Source organism: Zootoca vivipara, chromosome 5, assembly GCF_965207765.1.
Source record: "Zootoca vivipara chromosome 5, rZooViv2.hap1.1, whole genome shotgun sequence".
In the NCBI taxonomy this organism is placed as follows: domain Eukaryota; kingdom Metazoa; phylum Chordata; class Lepidosauria; order Squamata; family Lacertidae; genus Zootoca; species Zootoca vivipara.
The window spans coordinates 62,620,274-62,645,216 of record NC_142588.1 but is presented as its reverse complement, the minus strand read 5'-3'; the positions used below and the strand labels follow the sequence as shown (position 1 = coordinate 62,645,216).

The 24,943-nt window shown below is 41.4% G+C and overlaps 1 protein-coding gene across 1 annotated transcript in view; it reads left to right on the top strand.

Annotated features, from left to right (window-relative positions):
* The window catches only part of GPC1 (glypican 1), a 191,280-nt gene that overhangs the window by 161,925 nt on the left and 4,412 nt on the right, over positions 1-24,943 (top strand). Inside the window, exons 3-7 of the mRNA XM_035132470.3 lie at positions 4,983-5,374; positions 18,288-18,453; positions 20,339-20,469; positions 22,665-22,784; positions 24,113-24,246. Of these exons, the coding sequence (XP_034988361.1) occupies positions 4,983-5,374; positions 18,288-18,453; positions 20,339-20,469; positions 22,665-22,784; positions 24,113-24,246 (943 nt within the window). The remainder of the gene's footprint in view (positions 1-4,982; positions 5,375-18,287; positions 18,454-20,338; positions 20,470-22,664; positions 22,785-24,112; positions 24,247-24,943) is intronic.

Sequence of the window (24,943 nt, the reverse complement as noted above, 5' to 3'; positions counted from 1 at the left end):
CAAATAGTTAGCAAATAACTTTACGAAAAGGTGCTTTAATTCAGTAGCACTACTGGACAGAATGAATAATAAACAGGGCTGCATATTTATCCTGCCATACAGGGGTATATGATACCATTTTTAATGTTTCAGTTAAAATACCTATAAGACACCTTTCCTTGCAGTAAAAAAAAAACCTCTAGAATAATTCAGTTTCACAGTATTTTATAAAGCAGTAAAGCCCAGGAGAACAATAAAATTAATCAAAAGCATCAGTCAGTTTGTTGTGCTGTTGAAAAGATCCCAAGGTTTTGCTCATAGGGCTTCACAGCACACCTTTTTTGAACAACTGTGCTTGAGCTGATGCAAAGGAAAAGTGCCTTTAAGCAGAGAAACAGTCTATCATCTAACAGCAGGAGAAGACGGCTAACTCAGAGTGGCGCTGTAAACTCTGAAATGTTCATGGTCTTGTGAAGGTTGCTTGAGGGAGGATATGACTCTAGGAATTAATATCTGCATATTTAATATTGGTCCCTTGGGTTAATAGAAGAATTTGCTTAGGAGAAGTACATTAGAGTGCTCTTGGAGATCTGAATTTACAGCCTAAAGCCTGTTCTTTGGTGACAACTGGAAATTAGTTTTCCTGTTTGCATCTGTAAGACTGCTTATTCTCCGGCTTCTTCCAATGTAAATAGAACATGTAAGTAGTTTTAAGGAGCACCAGGATTCTCAGTAAGATTAACCTTTTCAAAAATAAGCATTTTCCTTGTACACAGCATCATCAGATAGAACTTGCCTCCCCCAGGTTTTACCCCCTTTTGTAGCAATTACAAACTGTCAGCGTTCACAAAAGTTCATTTTTAAAATATTGGCATTTTGATAAATATCTAACTGAAAGATGCACCAGGACTCTTGATGTTTTCAGAAAGGAGAAAATATAATGCTGACCCAGCAGCTTACAAAGCTATTTCAGAATTAGAAAATTAATTTATGTAAAAAGCGCTTCAAGCACATTACAGTTTTTAATGTGAGTTCAATTTGCAAATTTTACTTACTCACACCTATGCTACTAATCTTCATTTGTTTGTTAAAGATGGAGGCAAGCTTCACCAAGACTGGATTTTCATACTGTATTTGAGAAAACCAGACTTTAGGATATACAGTGGTACCTCGGTTTATGAACACAATTGGTTCCAGAAGTCTGTTCATAAACTGAAGCGTTCATAAACTGAAGCGAACTTTCCCATTGAAAGTAATGGAAAGTGGATTAATCCATTCTAGACGGGTCCGCGGAGTACTCAACCTGAAGCGTACTTAACCTGAAGCATGGGTGTAATTGGTTCTGGAAGTCTGTTCATAAACTGAAGCGAACTTTCCCATTGAAAGTAATGGAAAGTGAATTAATCGTTCCAGTTTTTTTAAAAAAAAAAATTTGTATACCGCCTTTCTATCATACAATACTCAAAGCGGTTTACAAGCTGAAGAAACAGAATCTCATGAAATACAAAACAACCTTATAACAATCTAATGCAATACATAAAGATGATAATAAAACATAGCTTTAAAATAAGCAATCAAATAATGTAACGTTCAACAATCATTACAATAGTATAGAATAATATCAGCATATGAAAATTAAACAGAAACCCACTCTTAACATTTACAATAAATAATTTCAAAACAATAATCAATAAAACAACAGCAAGCCACAGTGCATAAAAGAATAAAATACAAATTGAAAAATAGAGACTGGAGGGTGAGGCAAGGCAGGTGGAAGGAGGCCTTGCCTGATGGAGTCTCTCCCCTCACAGTTCTTCCTCCAGGCACAGCTTCCTTATGAGGAGTCCCAGGGCCGGAAGGGATGGGGCAAGGCAGGTGGAAAGAGGCCTTGCCTGATGGAGTCTCTCCCGCGGTGTTCGTAAACCGAAAATTCATAAACCAAGGTGTTCATAAACCGAGGTTCCACTGTATAGATGTGGTCGTGGTCTGAATTGTAATGATACCCTTGCACATGGTAGTGACATTGCTAGGATCTGGAGATATTTATACCTGTTGCCGTGTTCACCGTCAGAAAGAGGGTCCTCACCACTGATTTACTTACAACACAACATACAGTTTGCATTCCCGTTGTTCCAAGCATTTCTGCACCACGCAGGGTTCATTATCTTCTACAACTTTCATTACTTGCTAAGAATCTTCCCACACTGTGCCATTCTCCCCTTGCCTCCAGTAAGTATGGTTATGAGGTAGCAGTTTCAGAGACTGCTCCGTGAGTGCTGTGGCAAGGACTGATTCCTCTATACCCAACCATATGCTGATGATGTCATTGTATGCCAGAGTAGAGGCTGATCCAAGCACAATTTGATTCAGTTTTCTGGATTTCAGAGAATGTCTCTTAAGTCAATGTGGTTACTTTGGATTAATGCCAAAGCGAATTTGTGTGGGTCCACCCATCCTTATTTATAACACATGCCATCTGCACACTTGTGTTTTAAGCTGATATCATTATGCATATTGTGAGTGTCTTCAGGCTCGATGATTGCAATACCAAGTGATGACTTGTGAATGGCTGCGTGTAAAACAACCACCATAAATCAAACATGATAATACTTTCTCAATCATTTGATGTACCTGAAAACAACACTTTCCTGTAAAAATAATCGCATGTGTTCAGCTTCAAGGCACTGAATGCTGAGATATGCATGCTTGAAATAGCCCTTTAAATCTTTCTGTCCTTTAGTCAATAAACCAGCTTGTGCTTCTTGGTTTTTCCCAGTATGGAATACTGTATACCCAAATTGCTGACTTCCTGCTTATTATCTTCACACATTTCTCCTGTTCTGTTTGCTCCTCATGTTTTTATTACAGGTAGTTTTATTTCCTTCCTGTGTTAACTTGGCTATTAGTCAGGTGCACCTTGGGGACCCAATTAAAAGGTTCTGTGAGTCCTCCGGACTCGGACATGCCCCCCCCCCAGTCAGAAACTACCATGTGTATTCCATTAGTGAATATAGGATAGCTGCTAGCCTTGTGCCCCTAGGATTGAGTTACACAAATGAGTTTAGAATATTTTATTGTAACCTGTCTAGATAATATAGGCACCTCTGCACAAATGGCTTTTGATGCATTACTTTTAAGAAATATGTTATTTACACAGGTCTCGGGTTGTATATTTGCACAAAATTATAGAAGCTCTGAAACAGCTGGCTTGCAACACTATTGAATGGCTTGTAAGCAGGAGAAGGAAAGGAATAAGGAAAGAAAAATACAGTACCGGTAGTAGGAGGGCAGTAATATACCAAAATATTGCCCCCTCTTCCATCTTCATGTTTATCCATGTAACAGGATAAGGGCTTCACATTTCCATACTAATGAACATGTAGACCAGGGCTGGGCAATATCTGAGTTTTCGACATCACGATGTATCAACATCGTGATATACTGATGTTTATACTGATGTCATTATATCACGATGTCTGAAATATGGATGGAGCTATGTAGAGGCATTTGCTGGCTTCACAGTTTTTCCCACAATGTGATTTTTGCAAAGCACACACACATATATCATGATTTGCAATATATTGCGAAAATCTATGAAACAGATATCACAATGTGGACTTCAAACTGGTTTTGGACAATGTATTGATATATTCCCAGCCCTAATGTAGGCATGGTTTTATATCACCATGCAATCAGGGCACCAAAACTGGGGAAGACCCTCTTTTTCACTGGTGAAGTACTGTACATGGAATATGGACAAATTCTTGCATGATTGTTTCCCTCTTATGTTTGAAGTATTGCACCATGATGTTCTAAAAGAGCATTTCATTTGACTTTTAATGACTTACTATTCCTGGCCACAATGTTCACTATTCCAGTGTGTTTTGAAAGGAAATACTGCCTCAGCCTAAATGTCAACAGCACCGTAGCAAAATACTCTGAAAAGACGTAACATTTGCTCTCTTTTGTTAATTATGAGATTGGCAATAATGCAGCAGTTAAATGTCTGCTGTGCCATTTCACTTGAAAGTAAATGTTTTGTAAGGTGTCAAGCGCTTTTTCATGTCTTCTTAAAATTGAGAGCAAGTATTAAGATTTTAAGAACTGTTTGGACTATTTTCCTGCACGTGTTATTTTTTTTGTATATTCTCTTAAATAGGATTTTTAGCTTTTGCACATGAGTTCCTCTCAGGAGCAGTGGCATGGAAAAGAAGCTTTTAGCATCTTTTAATCCTGTCAGCCTTTTGTCATACTGATTTACACAGTGATTTGCATATATTATCCTTAGGGATTAAACAGTCAGAAGAAGTGTGATTGCATTTAAATTTCACTGGTGCCTTTTGCCACCGCCCTAAAATGTCCATGAAATATATTTCATCACATTTCACATTGATGAATTTGTCCATCAGTTTTTGCCAAACCAGGATCTGTGGCTGGTTTCCAGCTGTACTTTAACCCAGAGAAAATATGGTGCTTTGATTTGCAGGCGCACGGGAATGTTGTGGAAATGCATTCGGGACCAGGGGCGTAGGAAGATAGGGGCAGTGGGGGCAGGCCACCCTGAGCGGCAGGCTCCAAGGGGCACCATTGCAGGTGCCCGCCCCGCCCCCAAAACGTGTGTCCCGCCCCCAGAACGGGTCTTACGCCCCTCCGGGAGGTGCGCCCCGCCCCCGGAACGGGCGCCAGCCCTGCCCCCGGTGCCGGAGCATGAAGCTCCACCACTGTTTAGGACACTGGCCTTTTGGAAAATACTCTTTTGCAAGTAGGAGCATTTGCATCTACAAGGTGTTGGAAATAAGTGAGCAGATTACAATTAATGTTTCCTTTTCAGTGCCTGAAGAAAATACACATACATTGAAGAATATCTGCCATATGCTAATGGTGTATAATAGGCTAATCTAAATATAATTTGAAGCATCATATTTGAATGGCCTCTCTTTCAATCTTTCTGGAAATTTCCGGTTTCAACGCTGATTTGTTCCCCGTACTTTTTCTGTTTGCAGGTTATTTCCAGGACTTGTTGAATAAGTCCGAGAAGGCCCTTTATGACACATTTCCTGGTATGTACGGAGATCTATACACCCAGAACTCAAAGCTTTTCAAAGACTTGTATAGTGAGCTGCGGCGCTATTACCGGGGTTCCAACATCAACCTAGAAGAGGCTCTCAATGAGTTTTGGATTCGCCTGCTAGAACGGCTCTTCAAGTTGATGAATCCTCAGTACTACCTTCCTGATGAGTATGTGGACTGCATGGTCAAGCACTCTGAGCAGCACAAGCCCTTCGGAGAGGTTCCAAGAGACCTGAAATTGAAGGCAACCAGGGCCTTCATTGCAGTCCGCTCCTTCGTGCAGGGACTTGGTGTGGGCAATGACGTTGTCAGAAGGGTCTCTCAGGTAAGTTGTTGGTAAGAATTCCTTACCTGAGGCATTTTCAGGACTCTGTCTTATTAGCACAGGTGGTAGTTATTTTTAACAGCTCGTATGAGACAGACAGCTTTGTTGATAACTGTCATCTTCTAGTTTGTTTGGGGGTTTTTTATTTTAAAAAAGCGCTTGTGGAAGAGCCAGCTCCAGTCTTGGAGGGTGCCCTCTGCAAACTGAGCTTTTTTATAAAAAAAATATTACATACATCACATATCCATCACATTCATATTACAAAAAAAAATTCCTTCCAGTAGCACCTTAGAGACCAACTAAGTTTGTCATTGATATGAGCTTTCGTTTGCATGCACACTTCTTCAGAGACACTGAAATGGAAGTCACCAGACCCTTATATATAGTGAGAGGGTGGGGGTGATACTACTCAGAAGGGTGGTGGGAATGGGTGATTGGCTGATAGGTGTGGCCAATCACCCATTCCCACCACCCTTCTGATTAATACCAGTAAAGCCCAGGGAATCAATTTGCATTTTGACCCATATATGCATCTTCACCAGCAAACAAGGATATCGGCCTATACCACTCTTCCTCATTACAGCCATGATGATTCCCCTGTAGATTTAGTGCAAATAAAAGGAAGGGAAATGGGCTATTCGTAAAAGGGTATATATATATATAAAATTGTCCAGTAGCACCTTATAGACCAACTAAGTTTGTTCTGGTATAAGTTTTCATGTGCATGCGCACTTCTTCAGATATTTTTATTTTGACTGCGTCAGACCAACACAGCTACCTACCTGAACATAAAAGCATATGTGAGAGAGCCAGTAAATAATTGAGGAGTATGTCAGTGGCCACATGACAAGCAGGACTCTTGTGATTTACAGTGGTACCTTGGTTTATGAACTTAATCCTTTCCGGATGTCTGTTCTTAAACCAAAACCGTTCTCAAACCAAGGCGCGCTTTCCCTAATGAGGCCTCCTGCGGTCGGTGCCCTTCCACCATTTGGATTCCGTTCTTAGACCGAAGTTAATTTCTCAAACCGGGACACTATTTCCGGTTTTGCGGAGTTTGTAAACCAAATCATTCTTAAACTGGACTGTTCTTAAACCGAGGTAAAACTGTATTTGTTTTTAATGACTTCTGCCTCCACGTTTTGCCTAAGTTGAAGTTCTTTCCTTGCCACCAGCTGCTAGACCTCATATCATTCTAACATTTCAGCCATCACCCTTTTCAATTTGCACTTCAATAGGCTCTATATATTGCAGAAGCTCTTGCGGTGATTGAAAGGCATGTGTGCAGAGAGAGAACTGAATAGAAGCTGCTCAAGGAATCACACATTGGAGGAGACCCAGCGACGCAAAAGTGCCCAGAGCCACAATTTCTCTTTTCCAGAAATGGCATTCAGAGTTGGTTCTCCTAATAGTCAGTGGAGGAAAAAGGCATCCTTGGTGAAGGAAAAGCATCATGTTAGATTTGGAGCATTCATAATTGGGTCTGAAACTCTTCCTGATTATTTGTTGTAACAGAAGAGTGGGTAGGGAAATGATTGGCAGAAGGGGAATATATTGAATTGGTGGCCTGCGACAGTGTGAGTGACAGATTGAAAAAGACAAGGCGAGTGAGGCAGAGTTAGGGCACATTCTTATTATACATTTAATGTGCTAAGATACCAGTTTAGTCATGGCTCCCCCCCCCCAATAATTCTGAAAGCTGTAGTTTGTTAAAGATGCTGAGAGTTGTTAGGAGACCCCTATTCCCCTCCCACAGCTACAATTCCCAGAGTTCCCTTTGATGGGAATTGATTGGTCAATGACCTTGGGAAGTGTTCTTGCCAATATCTGGGTCCCCTTAACATTTAGGGCTGTAAACATCAGAGTAAGTATCTGAATTGGGCCTGGAAAACAGTTGGTAACCAGTGTAGCTCTTTTAAGGGAGAAGCAATATGCTCGTGGTCTGCTGCACTAGTTGTTATTTCCAGGTCATCTTCAGGGGCAACCCCACATTACAATTGTCCAACTTGGAGATTACCAGAGCTGGTATAACCATGGCTAGGCTATCCCTACCAAAAACGGCCATTGCTACCTTGAAATACTGGATCAGGTCTCTCCATTGGTACCCTGTATCTCATGTTACTAAGCCTTGTTATTCTTAATTTAACAGCAATGGAATGTTGGTGATTTCACTGAAACAAACGTCCGTGTGTCAATACAACTGCTAGTCAGGTTCTCCTTAACAACAGCTCTGATTTTGTGACTGAATTTGCACAAGCTTTCTTTTGAAAAAGTATTTTGTATTATTCACAAGATAAGCTATTTTCCATACAGTCATACCTCAGGTTGCAATCGCCGTGGGTTACTTCCGGGTTCCGGTGCTTGCACAGAAGCACTAAATCGTGCCTTGCGCATGCGCAGAAGCGCCAAATCGCATCACACGCAGACGCGGCGCTGCGGGTTGCAAATGCTGCGGGTTACAAATGTGCCTCCCGCATGGATCAGGTTCGCAACCCGAGGTTTCCACTGTATCTCCTTAAATATATCTGTAGTTTGGCAAAATTAAGTGAAATAGACCAAACCTACAGAAGAGGCAAGATACTTTTTTGTCAATTATGTCAAGTGGAAAAACCCAGCATGCAGTGGTGCCCTCAACCATTTGTTGTTGTTGTTTAGTCGTGTCCGACTCTTTGTGACCCCATGGAGCAGAGCACGCCAGGCACTCCTGTCTTCCACTGCCTCCCACAGTTTGGTCAAATTCAACCATTTATATGTACACTTGATTGTTTTTTAGGGTTAGAGTGATAATTTCCCCTTAGCCTTCCAGGTGTATTGATCTATGGAGATCAGTTTTTTGTACCACAGTCTTGCCACCTTTTCAGAGGTCTGAATAGACAAATGAAATGAACTGTGCATTTCCCGCCCCCCATTTCTAGTATATTTTTAGCTCAGGCAAAATGTGTGTGTCCCAATGATAAACTGTCTAGGATGGAAGTGAGTTGGTCAAGCACCAGGCTTCTGTTGGAAGATATATGCTATTTAAAAATGATGTTCCAGATTAATAGAAAAATATTATAGTCTGTTGCAGACTTTATAAACTAAACCGTTTTGTAGGTTCCTCTCCACTCATCACATCTAATTTGACTACAGCCCTATCGTGATGCTTGGAGAGCACATTTTCTCCTTCATGATAATCTTTTCATTTATCATTTGTCTTGCCTCTTGGTCCTGTTCTCTAAGGCCAAGTTTGCTTTCTCACGCCAAAGGATAAATGGACATAAATCTGACATCAGGAATCACAAGACAGAGAAACCAGTAGGGGAACACTTCAATCTCCCAGGACATTCTATACAAGATCTCAAAGTAGCTGTCTTATTACAGAAAAATTTCAGAAACAGACTGGAAAGAGAAGTTGCTGAATTGCAACTCATTACCAAGCTTAAAACCATGGAGAGACCTGGTCTGAATAAGGACATTGGATTCTTATCTCATTATACACGATAACGCTTTCTTTAGCCATCTCACCCCTTGCTTTTTCCTGCAGGTTTACCACTCCTGGTTTACCACCCGTCAACAGGTTTACCACTCCTGGTTTACCACCCATTCCCACCACCCTTCTGAGTACTACCCCTCCTCACCCTCTTGACTATACATAAGGGTCTGGTGATTTCTGTTTCAGTGTATCTGAAGAAGTGTGCATGCACACGAAAGCTCATACCTATGACAAACTTAGTTGGTCTCTGAGGTGCTACTGGAAGGAATTTTTTTTATTCTTTGTATTCAAGGACAGGTAGGTAGCCGTTTTGGTCTGGTGTAGTCGAAACAAAATATAAAAAAAAAATTTCTTCCAGTAGCACCTTAGAGACCAACTAAGTTTGTCATTGGTATGAGCTTTCGTGTGCATGCATACTTCTTCAAATATACTGAGATATATATTCTTCAGTGTATCTGAAGAAGTGTGCATGCACACAAAAGCTCATACCAATGACAAACTTAGTTGGTCTCTAAGGTGCTACTGGAAGAAATATTTTATTTTATTTTATTCAAGGACAGTTTTGCAGAAAATGAAGAATGTAAATGGGCTATAATTAGGGCTGAGCCAACGTAACTTTTCCAAAAGCAATAACGGGAGTAGGGGTAGGAACATCCCCCTATACCTTATTATCTTCATTTCTGGGTGGCTGTTCACAGCCACAGTATTCTCTGTTACTGTACCTCCTCTGGAATCATTTTCTGTTTTTTTGCTCACTGTGTAATCCTAGTCGATTGGAGATCATGTAGTGAACAAGATGATATCACACAATTTTATAGATTTCACATTGCTGTGCAGCCAGAGGGGGAGCACTGCCCATTTGCTTAAGGAGCTGGGTGGTGCTGCCTCTCTTGCAGCAGTGCACAGTGAAAGCAGGTCACAAAACGTCTTAACACCTGGGAGTAAGCCCCCATTGAATTCATTATGACTTCATTGTGCTGCTGGTGTATTTTGGTATGTCCTTTTCAAGTCTGTCTCATAACAGCCACTTCTTAAGGCTATATTTAGAAGCTCTTTCAAAAAGCTAAATAACTGCATCTAAAGCGGGAAACTTAAGATGGTGATAAAGAAGATCTAAATGTATTTCTGCTGTGCACACACATGCACATTCATTTTATATCTTTGATTTGGATAAAGCAGGGTAGGGTGTGGGGGGAAATAAATCACTCTTCAAATGCAAAGGATTATGATGCTTTGCTGTTATCGCTATCTCCAGGTGCACCTCTCTTCCATAGAATATCGGCTGGCTTTTTCCTTTTTTTTGCACGTTGATAATATCTGTCAGACAGAAAACCTTGGCGCATTAGTCCCTTTAAGTGATGTATCATGAGTTCTCTGAAGTTTAAGGTTCTGCCACCATGCTAGATGGGACATGCGTTTTTCTAAATGCCCCGAATTGCAACTGACCACTCAACAAGAAAACACACAGCCAATCAAGTTTTTGTGGGATTTAACAGGGGAAACCCACATCTCTCCCTCCCTCTTTCTCTCTCTCTCTCTCTCACACACACACACACCACACATCTTTTAAGGCACATCTCAGAGAGATGCTGAGTGCATCTCTCGGTACTGATCGTAACTGCGCAATAATGGCTGGTGACAGCCTTCTTGAAATGTCAGTGTTTATTGGAAACAAGGTGCGATGCTATACCAAGGGGTGTGCTTCTGTTGCATTAGCCTCTGAAATCAACTTCATGCTGTATCAAATATCAGTACAACATCCTGATGCATTCTGTTTTGTGTACTCTTGTGTTTATGTCCCCTTGTATTGACAGGCCATTAATTCACTAACAGGGCAATCCTATGCATGTATACTTGAGCACAAGTGTGCATAAGATTGCAGCTTTAAGGGGCTTAACTACACATCACCTTAAATGTGTTGCCTGACTTGACATCAGGGTGTATTAACTAAAATCAAGAGAGGGGAGGCTGATCAAGATTAGGACCATTAGGAGGGGAGGTTTAACCCTTCCCTCTCCTGCCACAATTTGAAAGAAGTTATCATTCTACCCCCATAGAGGGACGGGGAGAATCTCCGTGCCAATGGGAGCTTTTTTAGTTTCACTGTTTCTATGCAGAGGGAGGATCACAGCAGCTAAATATTCCCTCTCCATGTGCTGTAGCATCAGTCTAAATCCCATCCCAACTTGGTGTTACTTCAAGCAGTTTAAAGTGATGTAGAGTACTAGTTAGTTCTCTAATTTGCTTTTATGAAGTTTTAACAAAGGCTGAAGTGATTTGAAAGTGAGGAAAATGACCCTTGAGTCATTAAGAATTTCTGATCTGTTTCGGTGGTGGCTGTTTTCATCATTACAGACCATGAACTGGCAACCCACAAGTGTTCTTGATGGTATAAACACTCCTTTAATGAGTTCCATCCTAATGTATTTATTATTTAATGTAGGAACTAGTGAAATGGCCCATCCTTGTGATGGATAGGGTATATGTAGACATTGCAGACAGAGACCCCTATGTATCTGGGGGGGGGGGTTCAATGTAGAGAGAAGCACACGAGCCTGGGGTCTTTCCCCATCATTCCTCTTGAGTGCTATCCATTGAGGAAAGTATTATTTTTAAAGACCCAACAAGAGGCAGTTCAAAATTGGAGGCAGGACAGAGTAGGACATAGTGAAAGAAGGTAAAAGAAAGTTGGAAACAGACAGCTGTATTTGCCAGACAGAGTACAGTGGTACCTTGGTTCTCAAACTTAATCCATTCCGGGAGTCTGATTGACTCCCGAAACTGTTCGAAAACCAAGGCACGGCTTCTGATTGGCTGCAGGAGCTTCCTGCACTCAAGTGGAAGCCACATCGGATGTTCGGTTTCCAAAAAATGTTCACAAACTGGAACACTTACTTCCGGGTTTGCTTCGTTCAGGAGCTGATTTGTTCGACAGCTAAGCTGTTTGAGAACCAGGGTACCACTGTATAATATGTCTGTTAGTAAATACTTTTGGTTTATATTTTTAACCCAGGTGGTAATTTATTCTTGGCAAGAGGTAACTGCACCTTGCATGATGCCAGGTCTACACACTTGGCTAGGTCAGCATGGTGCTGAGCTTGCACATCAAGTTTGACAGGCAAGTGACAAAAAGGTAGGTGTTCCTTGAGCATATGTTGCGTCTATGTCAAAGTTAGACTGCCTGTAATTGCCCTTCTCCCTCCGAGTCAGTTGTTCAAAAAGACAGGAAAGCAATATATTGTTGTGCATTTGAAGTGAACAGCAAACCTCTGGTTGACTCCTTAGTTAGAATACCTTGGCATGAAAATAATGAAGTGTGTATATTAAGAACGTATCTGAAGAAGTGTGCATGCACACGAAAGCTCATACCAAAATAAAAACTTAGTTGGTCTTTAAGGTGCTACTGAAGGAATTTTTTTATTTTATATCAGATTACATTTGCCTTGATCTGTTACTTATCTCAATTATTTATTCATTCCCAAAGGATTATTGTGCGTATGAACAAAGAAATTCTTCACTAGGAAATTTAGACAGGTCTGAACAAGGTGGTTTTTTTAAACACTGATCCCTCCCTAATATGACCCTTGGAAAATGCCTCTTTAATTCCCCTCAATTAAAAGGTAAAGACAGATTGCAAGCGTCTGGCAGAGCTTTCCTCCACACCTGCTCAACGAAAGCATGTAGGAACACATCTCAGTGAGAGAGATGCCCACTTGCCAGATTTTATCTGCAGCGACTGCTGCTGAGTGAGACCATAAGGAAGAAACTTTAGGAGAATTGTGTTTGCATAAAGATTGCATTGTTGTTTCTCTTCACTGAGTTGTCAAGTGATATTAGAAAGGCCTTCACAATCCTGAAGATTTGACCTGGTATGAACTGATCTTCATGAAATTTTTGTCTTAATGGAAGTAGCATTGACAGGAGTACACCTAGGTATTTCAGCAGATGCGGTTACAAGAACAGGATTGATGGTGCTTGGCAAAGCCATTTGCTGTCATGTTCTGCATTCACACTGCACCAGGTTGTTTACAAATGGAACAAATCTTGCTATCCTTTGCTTTGGCTACAGTCCTTGATTTCTGATTTCCATGCACCCAGAAACGACAGGCTTTAATCGGATAATTGTTATGTTGATCACTGAGTGTTTTGGTTTGAGGTAGTCCTCTCCATTCCTGCCTACGTAACTTTTCATCAGTTTTGAATTAGCAAGAGAAATTTTACTTGGCAGTTATTTGAGTGAAAAGCAGCATTTTCAGAAATATTTCAGCTATTCAGAATGGGAGTGGGGTATGTTTTAAAAACAATTAATTGGATCAAAGCAGCACTTTCCGCATGTCATGAGGATGATCTACCTAATCAACACTTTTCAGTTCCACTGACTGCAGTAGGAAAGGCTTATGTGTATGCTGAACTCTCTCTCATATTAGAAGCAATGAGATGTGTCTGTTCAACTTTGACTTCATTATACCCCATATTGACATGTTTCCCATGTTTTTATTGATTGGTTGATTGAATTTATATACCGCCCTGTACCCGGAGGCTCAGGGCAGTTCACAGAATAAAATCAAAATATAAGACCACAAAATACATAATCAGAATAAAAATATCAACCCAATAACCCCTGTCCTCCATTTATGACCTTTCTTGTGTGGTTGCATGCTGGGGGTTGCTGTGACTGCTGGTGTGCACAGGAAATGTGTTTTGTGAATTAAAAAGAGAAATCAGTGAAGTTACAGCTATCCATAAAGACTTAAGCCATTTCCATACACAGGCAGCAAATGTGATGCCATCTTTTCCACCCCATCCACATGTGTTCATTGAATGCATGGAGGAGAACCCAATAATTACAAAAGGTATTTAGCATGTCATATTTTATTGGTAGCCAAACTAGTGATAGATAGTCATCGAATAAATTAGGAATCAGTGGGCTGACATTCTCTGGCATAATTTGGTGATGAAAGAGGTTACCTGCTACGTAAAAGTAGGCAGAGACCGAGCAAGACCAGCTGATTTCTTAATGCTTAATTATGATTAGATTCCCAACATATTTTGTTCCAGCCCCAATATTTACCCATGGAGGGGCCATGCCCAGTGGCTGTTTGTTGGGAGAGTCAAAGAGTGTTGTAATTTGGTCTTGCTGGACCCAGTTCTTACAACCATTCAGGGACGCTCCCTCTGCCTCCTAGCAACAGGATGCAAGGACCAGCAAGTCATCTTCCAAGCACATCCTCCCTGAAAATGGGACCAGTGGTACACCACCATGTGCTGTTGCTTTCTATTCACACAGTGCTGCTACAGGCTGCTGGAATCCTCTTCCTTGTTTATCCAGCGCTGCACATAGAGGAAAGGGAACAACAGCCTGGACAGCTTGTAAAATACTGAACGGTCCAGTCTGAGAAACCACAGTCAATTAAGAGTTGTATAAGGAACCATGAGGGAGCTACAGTATATTGCATTTATCAAATACTACCTGAGGAATGCTAATGGCTGCAGTTGGAAACATTTCTCAGTACAAATGGCAAATAATGACTTATGCAGAGGAACATTGCATGTGAAGCATGGACTGATATGAATCTTAACTTCTTAAACAATGATACCACAACGCTTAGATAGGGGGTGTGGTTGGTTTAGGTTCAGAATATTTCCCTAAGGTCCTGAAACCCTGATTTAAATCTTTGCTTTGTGGTTGCATCCATTGTAGGAACTTGATTAGGACTCTTTATTCAAGTAGATGAAATTACTGTTTGACTGAGATCCCTTTATGTCAGGACAAATGCAAGTTGATATAGTAGCTCTCCACTCTACAGTCTCCCATTTGACCTAAATCAAGAAAGTATTAGGATCCTTACCAGGGCTAGCCCAATACATTTTACTGCCTAAGATGAAGGACACGATGGAATCGCCAGTATTCCACAAACGGATGCCATCCTGACTGGTGATTGAACCTTCCTTCAGCACTGCACATGAGGCATGAAGTCATTTTAGGGGGCCCAAGACAGACCATGTGGCAACAGAGGAAAATGACTGGGAGGCTTAGAAGGAATTGTAGTGGGTTGATGTTGCTGCCACCTGAGGTGGTTACGGTACCTCACTCTGTATCGTAGAGCCAGCAAGCCTAAGGAATACTGAAGGCTGCACGGATTGATGGGTTTGCCATACCATAACTATTCAGTTTATAAGTACTCTAACACCAAGCAATAGTGCTATGTTTCATATCTGTCTTCTCGAGGAACTTCAGTTTGAACCAGGAGTTTCACTTAATCCATGATACCTCCATGTTTGAGAGCGTGATCTAGCAATTGTACTGCTTTTTTTCCCATGCACTTGCTCCAAACTTTGACGCCAGCTCAGAGTGTCTGGATAATTCTGTGGAATGCTCTGACCTGCACATTGTGTTCTGGGCTTTGATGTACAACTGAAAAAACAGCTTATTCCCCAGGAATCTGTTCTGTACACTAGTGCTGGATTACATTAGAAACCAGAACTGTCGTGGAACAATTCCAGCACTTGCCTTTCCGTATCTGGGATAGATCTGAAGAGGATTCTGCATGATGCATGCGCACAGAAATCCATTTCAGGTGGAACTGGTCTTTAGGCTGTTTGTACAGCTGCACACTGGGGGTATTTGTCAATCTTTCCCTCCCCTCCCCTCTCAGTCTTTAAGAATATTCTAAATCTTCTTGGAATTCAGTTGCAATATACCCAAAACCCTTTCTGGGAACTCACGTACCGTAAATCCTAGTTCCCTCTTCTGTTTTGTAGTCTGCTGGTGCATGTCATGATTCCATTTAGACTCTCAGGTCTCCGCTTTTACATTAGGCTGGTGGCATGGGAGCTATTGGAGCATATTTCGTTCCCACACCGCTGAAGCAACATGGAACACCCACATTCCACCCCATGCCAACATTGCCCCAACTTACGAGAAAGGAGGTGGTAAGGACTTTTCACGTGTGACTCTCGTGACTATAGAATGATCTCCTCAGGGAGACTTGTCCTGTGTTGAGTTTGATGTATTTTTAGTGCTAGGTGAGAAAAACTTTAGTTTTGTAGGGCTTTTTCGATTTTAAAGTTTTTAGATTGTTGTTTTAACCTGCTCTGGTACTAATATACTTTTTATTGCTCTTGTGCCAGTTGTTTTTACTTCTAAATCTTGGTTAGCCTCTCTGAAAGCCCTTTGGCTGAAGATCAGGAATAAAAAAAAGTCCCAAATAAATAAACAATAAATACATGTGGGTTGCTTCCCCGCCAGAGGGTTGCCTGCTGGTCTCCACACCTGGTGATGGTCAAGCTGATCAAAAACCATGCCTAGAATACTTCCAGACATTCTTTCCATAGGAAATTCAGGTTTTGAGCATTTGGTTGTTTATTAAAAAAGAAAAGCCTTTTTATCTTTGCAGCACCTTCAAGATTAACTTGTTTTATTTTAACTCTGTGAGCTTTTGTAGACTCCAGTCTGCTGCATCAGATCCTGAAATGGACATCTAGGGACCAAATGAAAGTGTATGACAGAGTGAACTGTTGTCTATGAAAGCTCATGCTGGCAAAATAAAATAAGTTTGACTTAAACTTGCCACAAAGACCAAGCCTTTTCTTTTAAAATATCTCCATAATAATCATTCTTGGGAGCCAACTTGTAACTGAAAACTGTTAACATGGCAGTGTTAAGAAACCATAAATAAGGCACGAGGAAGAGGAACAAATTAAAGGCAAGTAGTTTCTTGCTACTGCTTTTTGTTGTACACACAGAATGATTTTCACTACTTATACACAGTGATTCTTTAGGCCGGTGTGTTTCTCATGTGCCAGTGGTCACGTTCTCTTCCTAATGAGGTGGACCATAGTTGATGAAAGCATATGCCATAATAAATTTGTTAGACTTTAGGATGCCAAGAGATTCTTAACTGTTTTTGCTGCAAGAGATTAACGTTCCTACCCTTCTGGAAACGGGGTCTTGTTTTTGTTTTTCTCCATTAGGGCAAGCTGAGTGCAGGCCTTTTTCTAGAAGACTGGTTAGCTGGGAAAGGGAAGGAGCTTCTGCTCTGTAAACTTTTCCTCTGAACAGTCCCCACTTTTAAAGCATTACTGTTTTTGTTTGGCGCCATTAACTTGACATCACAATAATGCCAAATGAAAATAATGAAAATCTTGCATGTCAACATTTTTAATAAGTCTTGGTGTTTTAGAAAAAAAATTAATAGGTGGGATGTGTGTGTGTGTGTGTGTGTGTGTGTGTGTGTGTGTGTGTTGTTTTTCTCTGGTTGATTAATTTCTGTTCTTTGAAACTATTATCCTTTGATTGCCTTGCTATTTACAGAAGGACTAAAGCGCCACCCAGTGATCAGCAGAGGGGACTGAAATGATTCCGACAAATTTAATCCCAGGCATTAAGACACATATGCCTCAATCCAGTGCCAGTCCAGCTAGGAGCACTGCATTTGTGTGTCCCTAGCTGAATTTGGAAACCTATGTGGTCTGGGTGAATGCAAAGAGATGCCTCTGGGAGCCTGCAACAGGGCATGAAGGTTCTGCCCCAGCCTTGGTGTTCTGTAGCTTGCAGATCCTAAACATGGAGATTCCCCATCTAGCTGACATAACGGGCCTCTCCTCCATTAATTCATCCAGGCCCCTTTTAAAGCCATCATTCACATGTTGCACTGAGCACAGGTATAAACTGTGGACAACTGTCTGTGTGAAGCAGTGTGCACTTCTTGATTTGTGCAGCTCAGACTTTACACTCGTTCTTGTTAGTCCTTAATGTCCCATGAGGCTCTCAGTTGTTTTTGTTGCAGGCGTCTAACACAGCTACCTCTGAAACTTGGTATTTTATGTCACTGTTTGGCTTTTGACAGTATTTGATATTTAGGTTCGACAATTTTGTGACAGTTGGAGCCATTACCCGGAATGATATTTAACATTTTGTCATTGCTGTCATTCTTAACAGTATTTAGTAGCCGGCAGCTTTCGACACTTGCTTTTTCATACCTGGCGAAACCCTCAAGAGAGAAGTCTAGAGTGGGCAACAGGACTTAGGGACTCAAAGCGTTGATTTTCAAGGTCAAATTATAGTCAGATTCTACATTTAAGAATTTGAAACATTGAGAGGTTTTTCGTTCGGCTCAGCTCTAATGATAGACTTAAATTTGAGATAAATTTAGCCATACCCATGAATTTCAGATAGTAAACTATTTACTGTTCTGCTTAATGAGCACAAGGATTTGTTTTCAAATTGTACAGATTGCCGTGTGTGTGTTTCATCCCCCCCCCTTCCCCAAATCCCTTCTGCTTTCTTTTTGTGTCTGTTTGTTTATTTAGATTGTAAAAATCTGCAGGCAGGACTCTGCTCTCTTTTATCCTGTATTTTATATTGTACAGCTGCTGCTGCTGCCTTTCATTTTCTTTTTCTGGTGGCACTTAGGAAATAATGGCTGTGTTCTTTTAAAGGTCCCACTGAGCCAATATTGCACTCGGGCTATTATGAAGCTGATGTACTGTGCGCACTGCCGGGGCATGTCCAACGTAAAGCCCTGCAACGGATATTGCCGCAATGTCTTGAAAGGCTGCCTGGCCAATCAGGCAGACCTGGACCCTGAATGGAAGAACCTGATTGGTAAGAAGAGCCGGCAATTGCACATGTTTTCACATTGGCTGGTCTTTTGCATGTAACAATCAATAGAGTGCAGTTTGGGAGACCAAACAGATCAATTGATAGAAGCATTCACAATCCCTTTGCACTAAATTCTAAACACCTATCGATATGTGTAGATGTTCTTGAAGCACCACTTCATCCTGTAGACTAAGTGCATACCTGCGTCTCGGCTTCCCATGCTCTGGGCCTGGACACTTTTAACTGCTAAGGATTTGCAAAGTGGCCTTGTAAAAAGCTATTTCATTCTAGAAGATCCCAGATTCAGCATTTAGCACAGGGTTACGCAAACTGTGTCGCTCTCAGCGGACTTGAACTTGCCTCTCTCTGTAGTTTGAGGAGAACAAACAGAAGCATGGGCTAAAGAGCCTGGAACACATGCATGCGCATGGTGGTGGGAAAGAAATTTGGATGATCGTTTGGCCATTCGAAACCCACCATTGTTTTGATCAAATGACAAAATTTCCTTGTGAGAAATTTGAATGAAATGAATCACAGTTGGGGAGCAGCAATGTCTGTTTTTTCTCCCGAAAGCTCTGTGCCTATCTGCAATTATACAGACATTTAGGAGGAGTGGCATTCATCAGCAGAATGAACGGGACCATTGCTGGAATCACCAAGGGAGAAAAGACTAGGCTAGCTTTGCAGTATTTCCCCTTAATTAATTAACTTGTGAGCCCTGTGGCAATAAGTATGTGCTTTAACACACGGGGGGAATTATTGGGTTGTCTTTGTTTTTTTTCTGTATTTTGTGTTTTTTATATTGCGGGTTTGTTTTTGTTGTGAACCGCCCTAAGATCTGCAGGTGTAGGACGGTATACAAATTTAATTAATAAATAATAATAAATAAATAATAATAAATAAATCAACAGAAGTAATCATCACCACCCTTTCTGCAAGACCTTAGGAGGCTTTTAAAAAGCAAGTTGTTGTTCCTCGTTTGCACCATTGTTATAATCGGTTAATTTTAGTACAGGTAGGAGGATGAAATGGAGTCTAATTCCTGATACTTGAACCCATGAGCTTGACATCTTTTGTTGGTTTAAGCTTGTTCTGGAGACCCACTGAATGAAGTTGTTTGTGTGAGAAATAGACATAGTACAGCTTAGTGCTAACATGGTATTGTGAGCCAGCATGCTATAGTGGCTAAGTCTGGGGAGATCCAGGTTCAAATCCCTGCTCGGCCATCAAGTTCACTGAGTGACTTTGGGCCAGGCACACGCTTTCTTAGCCTGACCCTGCATCACAGGGTTGTTGTGAGGATAAAGTTGGAGCTGAGAATCATGCCTGCCACCTGGAACTCTTTGGAGTAAAGGTGGTGATGTAGATGTAGATGTAGATGTAGATGTAGATGTAGATGTAGATGTAGAAGAAGAAGAAGAAGAAGAAGAAGAAGAAGAAGAAGAAGAAGAAGAAGAAGAAGAAGAAGAAGAAGAAGACAAGCTTGGGCGATGGTGTCATAGCTGTCAAGTTCTCCCTTTTTTAAAGGGAAATTCCCTTATGCTGAATAGGCTTCCTCGCGAGAAAAGGGAAAACTTGACAGCTATGGCTGGTGTTATGACTTCAATCCATGCTTCAGCCATGAAAAAGGAATATGTTTTTTTTAAAAAAAAATCCTAGTGCATATGATACTGTAATCATAAGAATGTGGGGATAAAATTGGTGCTCCTTATAGGCTAAATTCCACACGACTCACAGTCTCCCTGGGAATAAATGAATATATAGAACAACCCATTGAGATACCCTACATGCCCAGTCCTGGTATATATACCGGTAATGATTACATAGGTTTTTGAAACATTATTTGCATGGTGCATTCTTAAATGGTGTCTGTTATTTACCCTGATAGATTCACTGCTGTTGGTGGCTGACCGCTTTGATGGCCCATCCAATGTAGACATAGTCATTGGTACAATTCATACCAGGATTGCAGAAGCCATTTCAAATATGCAGGAGAACAGAGAATCTATAAAATCCAAGGTAAAAGCCAGATTGCAAAAGCTGAAAATGCAGTTTACTTAACAGCGATAATTAATTTATTGTATGTATTTAATTTATTGTATGTATTTAATTTATTGTATGTATTTAATTTATTGTATGTATTTAATTTATTGTATGTATTTAATTTATTGTATGTATTTATATCATTCCTCCATGTTACAATGTTTGCCATTAAGACATGTATCAGTCCTGCTTAGCTTCAGCCTTCAGATCATGCCCTGGGAGCTTTTGGCCTCCGCCATTTTCATATCTGCCATCTCAGGCAAAGTAACGACAAGAGAATTCCAACAATTTCTGCTGAACAACATTAGAAGTGTTAGGCCCTGGGTTGTTCCTTGCATGAGTACTGGACAGGCAGAGATAGCCTGATTATCTTGCCTGTCTTCTTTACTTGCACATCTTTGCCAGAGCCCTTCCGCCATAGGAGCTGGCCAGCTTCCCCTGAGAATCCCAGCTGTCTCTCCTTCATCCTCCTTGATTTCAGAAGATTTTCGCAGCTGCATTTCTGAGCAGAAAGTGATACATTAGCCCTGCATGGAGGGAATTCGCTCCTTCATCAGTCCTAAAACTCTGCAGCTCCCCATCCAACTGAGTCAGATGTTAACAGCGGAATAATTTGTGCTCCTGAAGCCCAGCTGCTTTCCCCATGATTCCTAAGAACTGTAACTAACAGGTGCTGATGGAGAATGAATCGGGAACTGACTGGCAAGTAGATAAGTCACTGATAGGCCAGCAGGGATGGAGGAAACAGCAGTGCCACACAAAATACAGTGTTAATTCAACACAGAAATAGAGCCATCAATTCAGAGAGAGAGAGAGAGCACACACACAGGGGGACGAATGAATCTATACCTCTCAGAAGGTATTTTTCATTGTTCTTGCATGTTTTTATGCCCCTAAAAGAATTGCTTTGTAATAACCACAGTAATAAACTATAAATGGGTGAGCTGCAGGGATGAAGCTAGATTCATTTCTCTCTTCATAAAACAAATTTGAGAATATTTTATATACAAGCATTAAAAAGAAATGGCTAGCAAGGCAGTAGGCTCACCTTGTAAATCACAGATATGAGCCAAAGTGCACCATAAATGACATCCACATTGTCTATCATTATAATGCAATTAATCTGAAACTCTGCTCCAGGGCAAGTTAGCCAGATTGTTGTCTTCTGCAGTGTGAGCACCCAAAGCCCAGTTGACCATTCAATTGAAAGCACAGCCAGCAAGAGTGTGGGCTAGAGTGTTGATAGCTGTCACACAGAATTATCACACAGAAATGAGATCTCACGTTGGTAGCAGCATCAGAATCCCAGATTTTAAAAGGATTGTTCTTCTACAATCCCCTTTTTCTGTTCTTAAAAGGAAGTTACAGCAGTGGAGGGGTTATTGTTCCCTTAAAAACAACCACCAATTATAGATATCTCAGCAGTTTAAAACAACAGCACATACATAAAATCGGGGGTAAAGATTTCTATTGAGAAAGCTTTTTGAAAGAGAAGCATATTTACCGTAGCAAGTGCTGGAAGGGCAGTAGAGAAGGTGCCTGCCAGGTATATAATGGGAGGGAGTTCCAAAGGGTAAGATCACTAAAGGCCCAATTCCAACATCATGCAGAATGGGTCTCCCTTTAGAACAGTATCTGGGAGATGCACTGCAGAACATAGTGATCGGTTTAAGAGGAATCCTTAATTCACTGGTTCAATTGCAGCTCAACTGATAATAGATAATATCTTTATTACGGTCATAGACCAGCAAAAAAAGAAAAAGAAAACCAATAATACATAAAATACATAAAATGATACATAAAATCAGCTCAGCTCAACTGAGATTTGATTTGGGTGAAGAGCCCTAGCCCAATGGCAGAGCATATGACTTGTATGCAAAGGTACCAATCCTTGGCATCTTCAGGTAAGACTGGAAGAAATATGCACCTGAAATTGTGGAGATCTGCAGCCAGTTACTCAACTAGACAGATCCATGGTCTGAACTAGTACAAAGCAGCTTCCTGTGTCCCCAAAGCAATGAGATATCTGAAAATTGGATTACTATTGTGTTAAAATTGGTATGTGTGAGCAAATGCGAAGTTAGGAAGAAATATGATTAACAGGGACATATTTTACAGCTGTGACTTATTAGATAAATGCTTTGCTGTTAAGTTTCGTATATTTTCTCCAGACCTTTCAAGGTTGTGGAAACCCCAAACTCAACTCAAAAGCTTCCAGTGCTGAGGAAAAGAAGAGGCGGGGAAAGTATGTCAGTGAAGATAAACCTTCAGGGCTTAGTTCAGAGAAACTTGTGAGTATGGAATTTAGTTCTAACTTTTTTTTACAAATGCTTCTGTATGGAAACAATCTGTGTGGCCTATTGCTTAGAATAGCACTGGTTCAAGGTCACACAGAGAGCTTCCAGGTTGGCTGCTGGCTGGAAATCCAATATTCCCCGTCACAGTCTGACACCCTAACCCCAACACCACGTCACAAGCGGAGCTCGTCTTCCTGGTTTAATTATTCTTTAGGTGATGCCATTGGCATTTTTGAGATACTCCACTCATAATAATTTCAGGACAAAGTGAAATGTGGGCTGCCCACTGCTTTGCTCCTTCCACTTAAGCACTCACAGGCACCGTCTGTCTCTTGAGTGAAATTACAGCCTCCCTGCAACACTGTTGCAACTTAATATTTAATAAACTAACATGAAAATAAATGGGATAGTTCCGAGTACAGTCATACCTTGGATCCCGAACGCAAGTCGAACGTTTTGGGTTCCGAACACCACAATCCCGGAAGTGAGTGTTCTGGTTTACGAACGTTCTTTGAAACCCGAACGTCTGACGCAGCTTCCGATTGGCTGCAGGAAGTCGCGCCTTGGTTTCCAAACGTTTTGGAAGTCGAACGGACTTCCGGAATGGATTCCGTTTGACTTCTGACATACAACTGTAGTGGCCTTTCCTTCCCTTTGATTTTGGGACCTCTCTCAGTAATGTCAATGAAGTTCTAACTCTTGTTCCAGCTAGCCATTACTCAGCCTTTTTTACTGGCACACATCAATGTTACTACAGTAGTCACCACTAGCCACTTTCTTGAAGGAAGTTGATCTTCAACTTACTAGTACATCCTGACAGTTACTCACCCGCTCTCCTCCTTTGCCAAACTCTTCTACCATTTTAGTGCTTCTGTTCCCAGGCCTGGCATTCTGGGTGCTCTTGTCCATTTCTCCATCATAAGTACATAGGAAGAGGCCTGTTGGATTAAACCAAAGGCCCATCTAGGCCAGCATCCTGTTCTCACAGTGGCCAACTAGATGCCTGTGGAAAGCCCACAAGCAGGATAGGAGTTTGAGAGCTTTTCTCTTGATTTTTCTTGGGAGAACTTAAATAAATGTTGTGTTGATAGCTTTCTGCTGTATGAAATAGCAGCTTCGGTAAAGTAGCCTGTCTTGAATTGTGTACTAAAAAAACAACTATGGCAATTATAGCAGAGCTGCATTGTTTTAAGTGGATTAACAAACTGCCCAGTGTTTGAACCCACAAACTCTGGATCAGTTTATCATGATTGAGCTTGGCATTCAAAATGTCACTTTAAAATACCTTCCTCCTTCAGCTTTGATTCTTCTCCATCTGGCAGGTTTCAGATGCCAAAGTGAAGCTGAGAGAAATAAGGGACTTCTGGGTTGCCCTCCCAAGCACACTTTGCAATGAAAAAGTTTCCTCTGGTTCTGTGAATGAGGACAGGTGCTGGAATGGAATGGCCAAAAGCGGGTAAGGCTGGTCAAAATGTGACAGAAGTTCAGCAGGGTGAAGTATACTCACACACCAGTTTCATGAAGCTTTGTAATCTGTAAATATGCACCCCATTATGGGGTAGATAAGAGAGAAAAGGCACAGTTTGCCTCGTCGAGGGAGTCAACATTAGTAGTCATTGGGATCCTTTCCTTTTCCTTGTTTAGACTGAGCCCCACATAAACACGCCACATTTGCATGGGCAAAAAAATGGCTGCTGGTGTTATTCCCTGCACCTGGTTCAGACGTAATGCTGAGCCATAGTTTAAGGAGCCAGTCACAGGATTGAGAGATATTTCACACACACACACACACCATCTCTGGTTAAGGGCACCCCTAAACACCAATTTAGAACCAGTATTTCTTTTTAGAAGGGTTCTTTAGTAGTGTTAAAGGTAAAGGGACCCCTGAACATTAGGTCCAGTCATGACTGACTCTGGGGTTGTGGCGCTCATCTCGCGTTATTGGCCTAGGGAGCCGGCGCACAGCTCCCAGGTCATGTGGCCAGCATGACAGAGCTGCTTCTGGCGAACCAGAGCAGCACACGGAAACGCCGTTTACCTTCCCACTGTAGTGGTACCTATTTATCTACTTGCACTTTGACGTGCTTTTGAACTGCTAGGTGAGCAGGAGCTGGGACCGAGCAACGGGAACTCCCCCCGTCGTGGGGATTCGA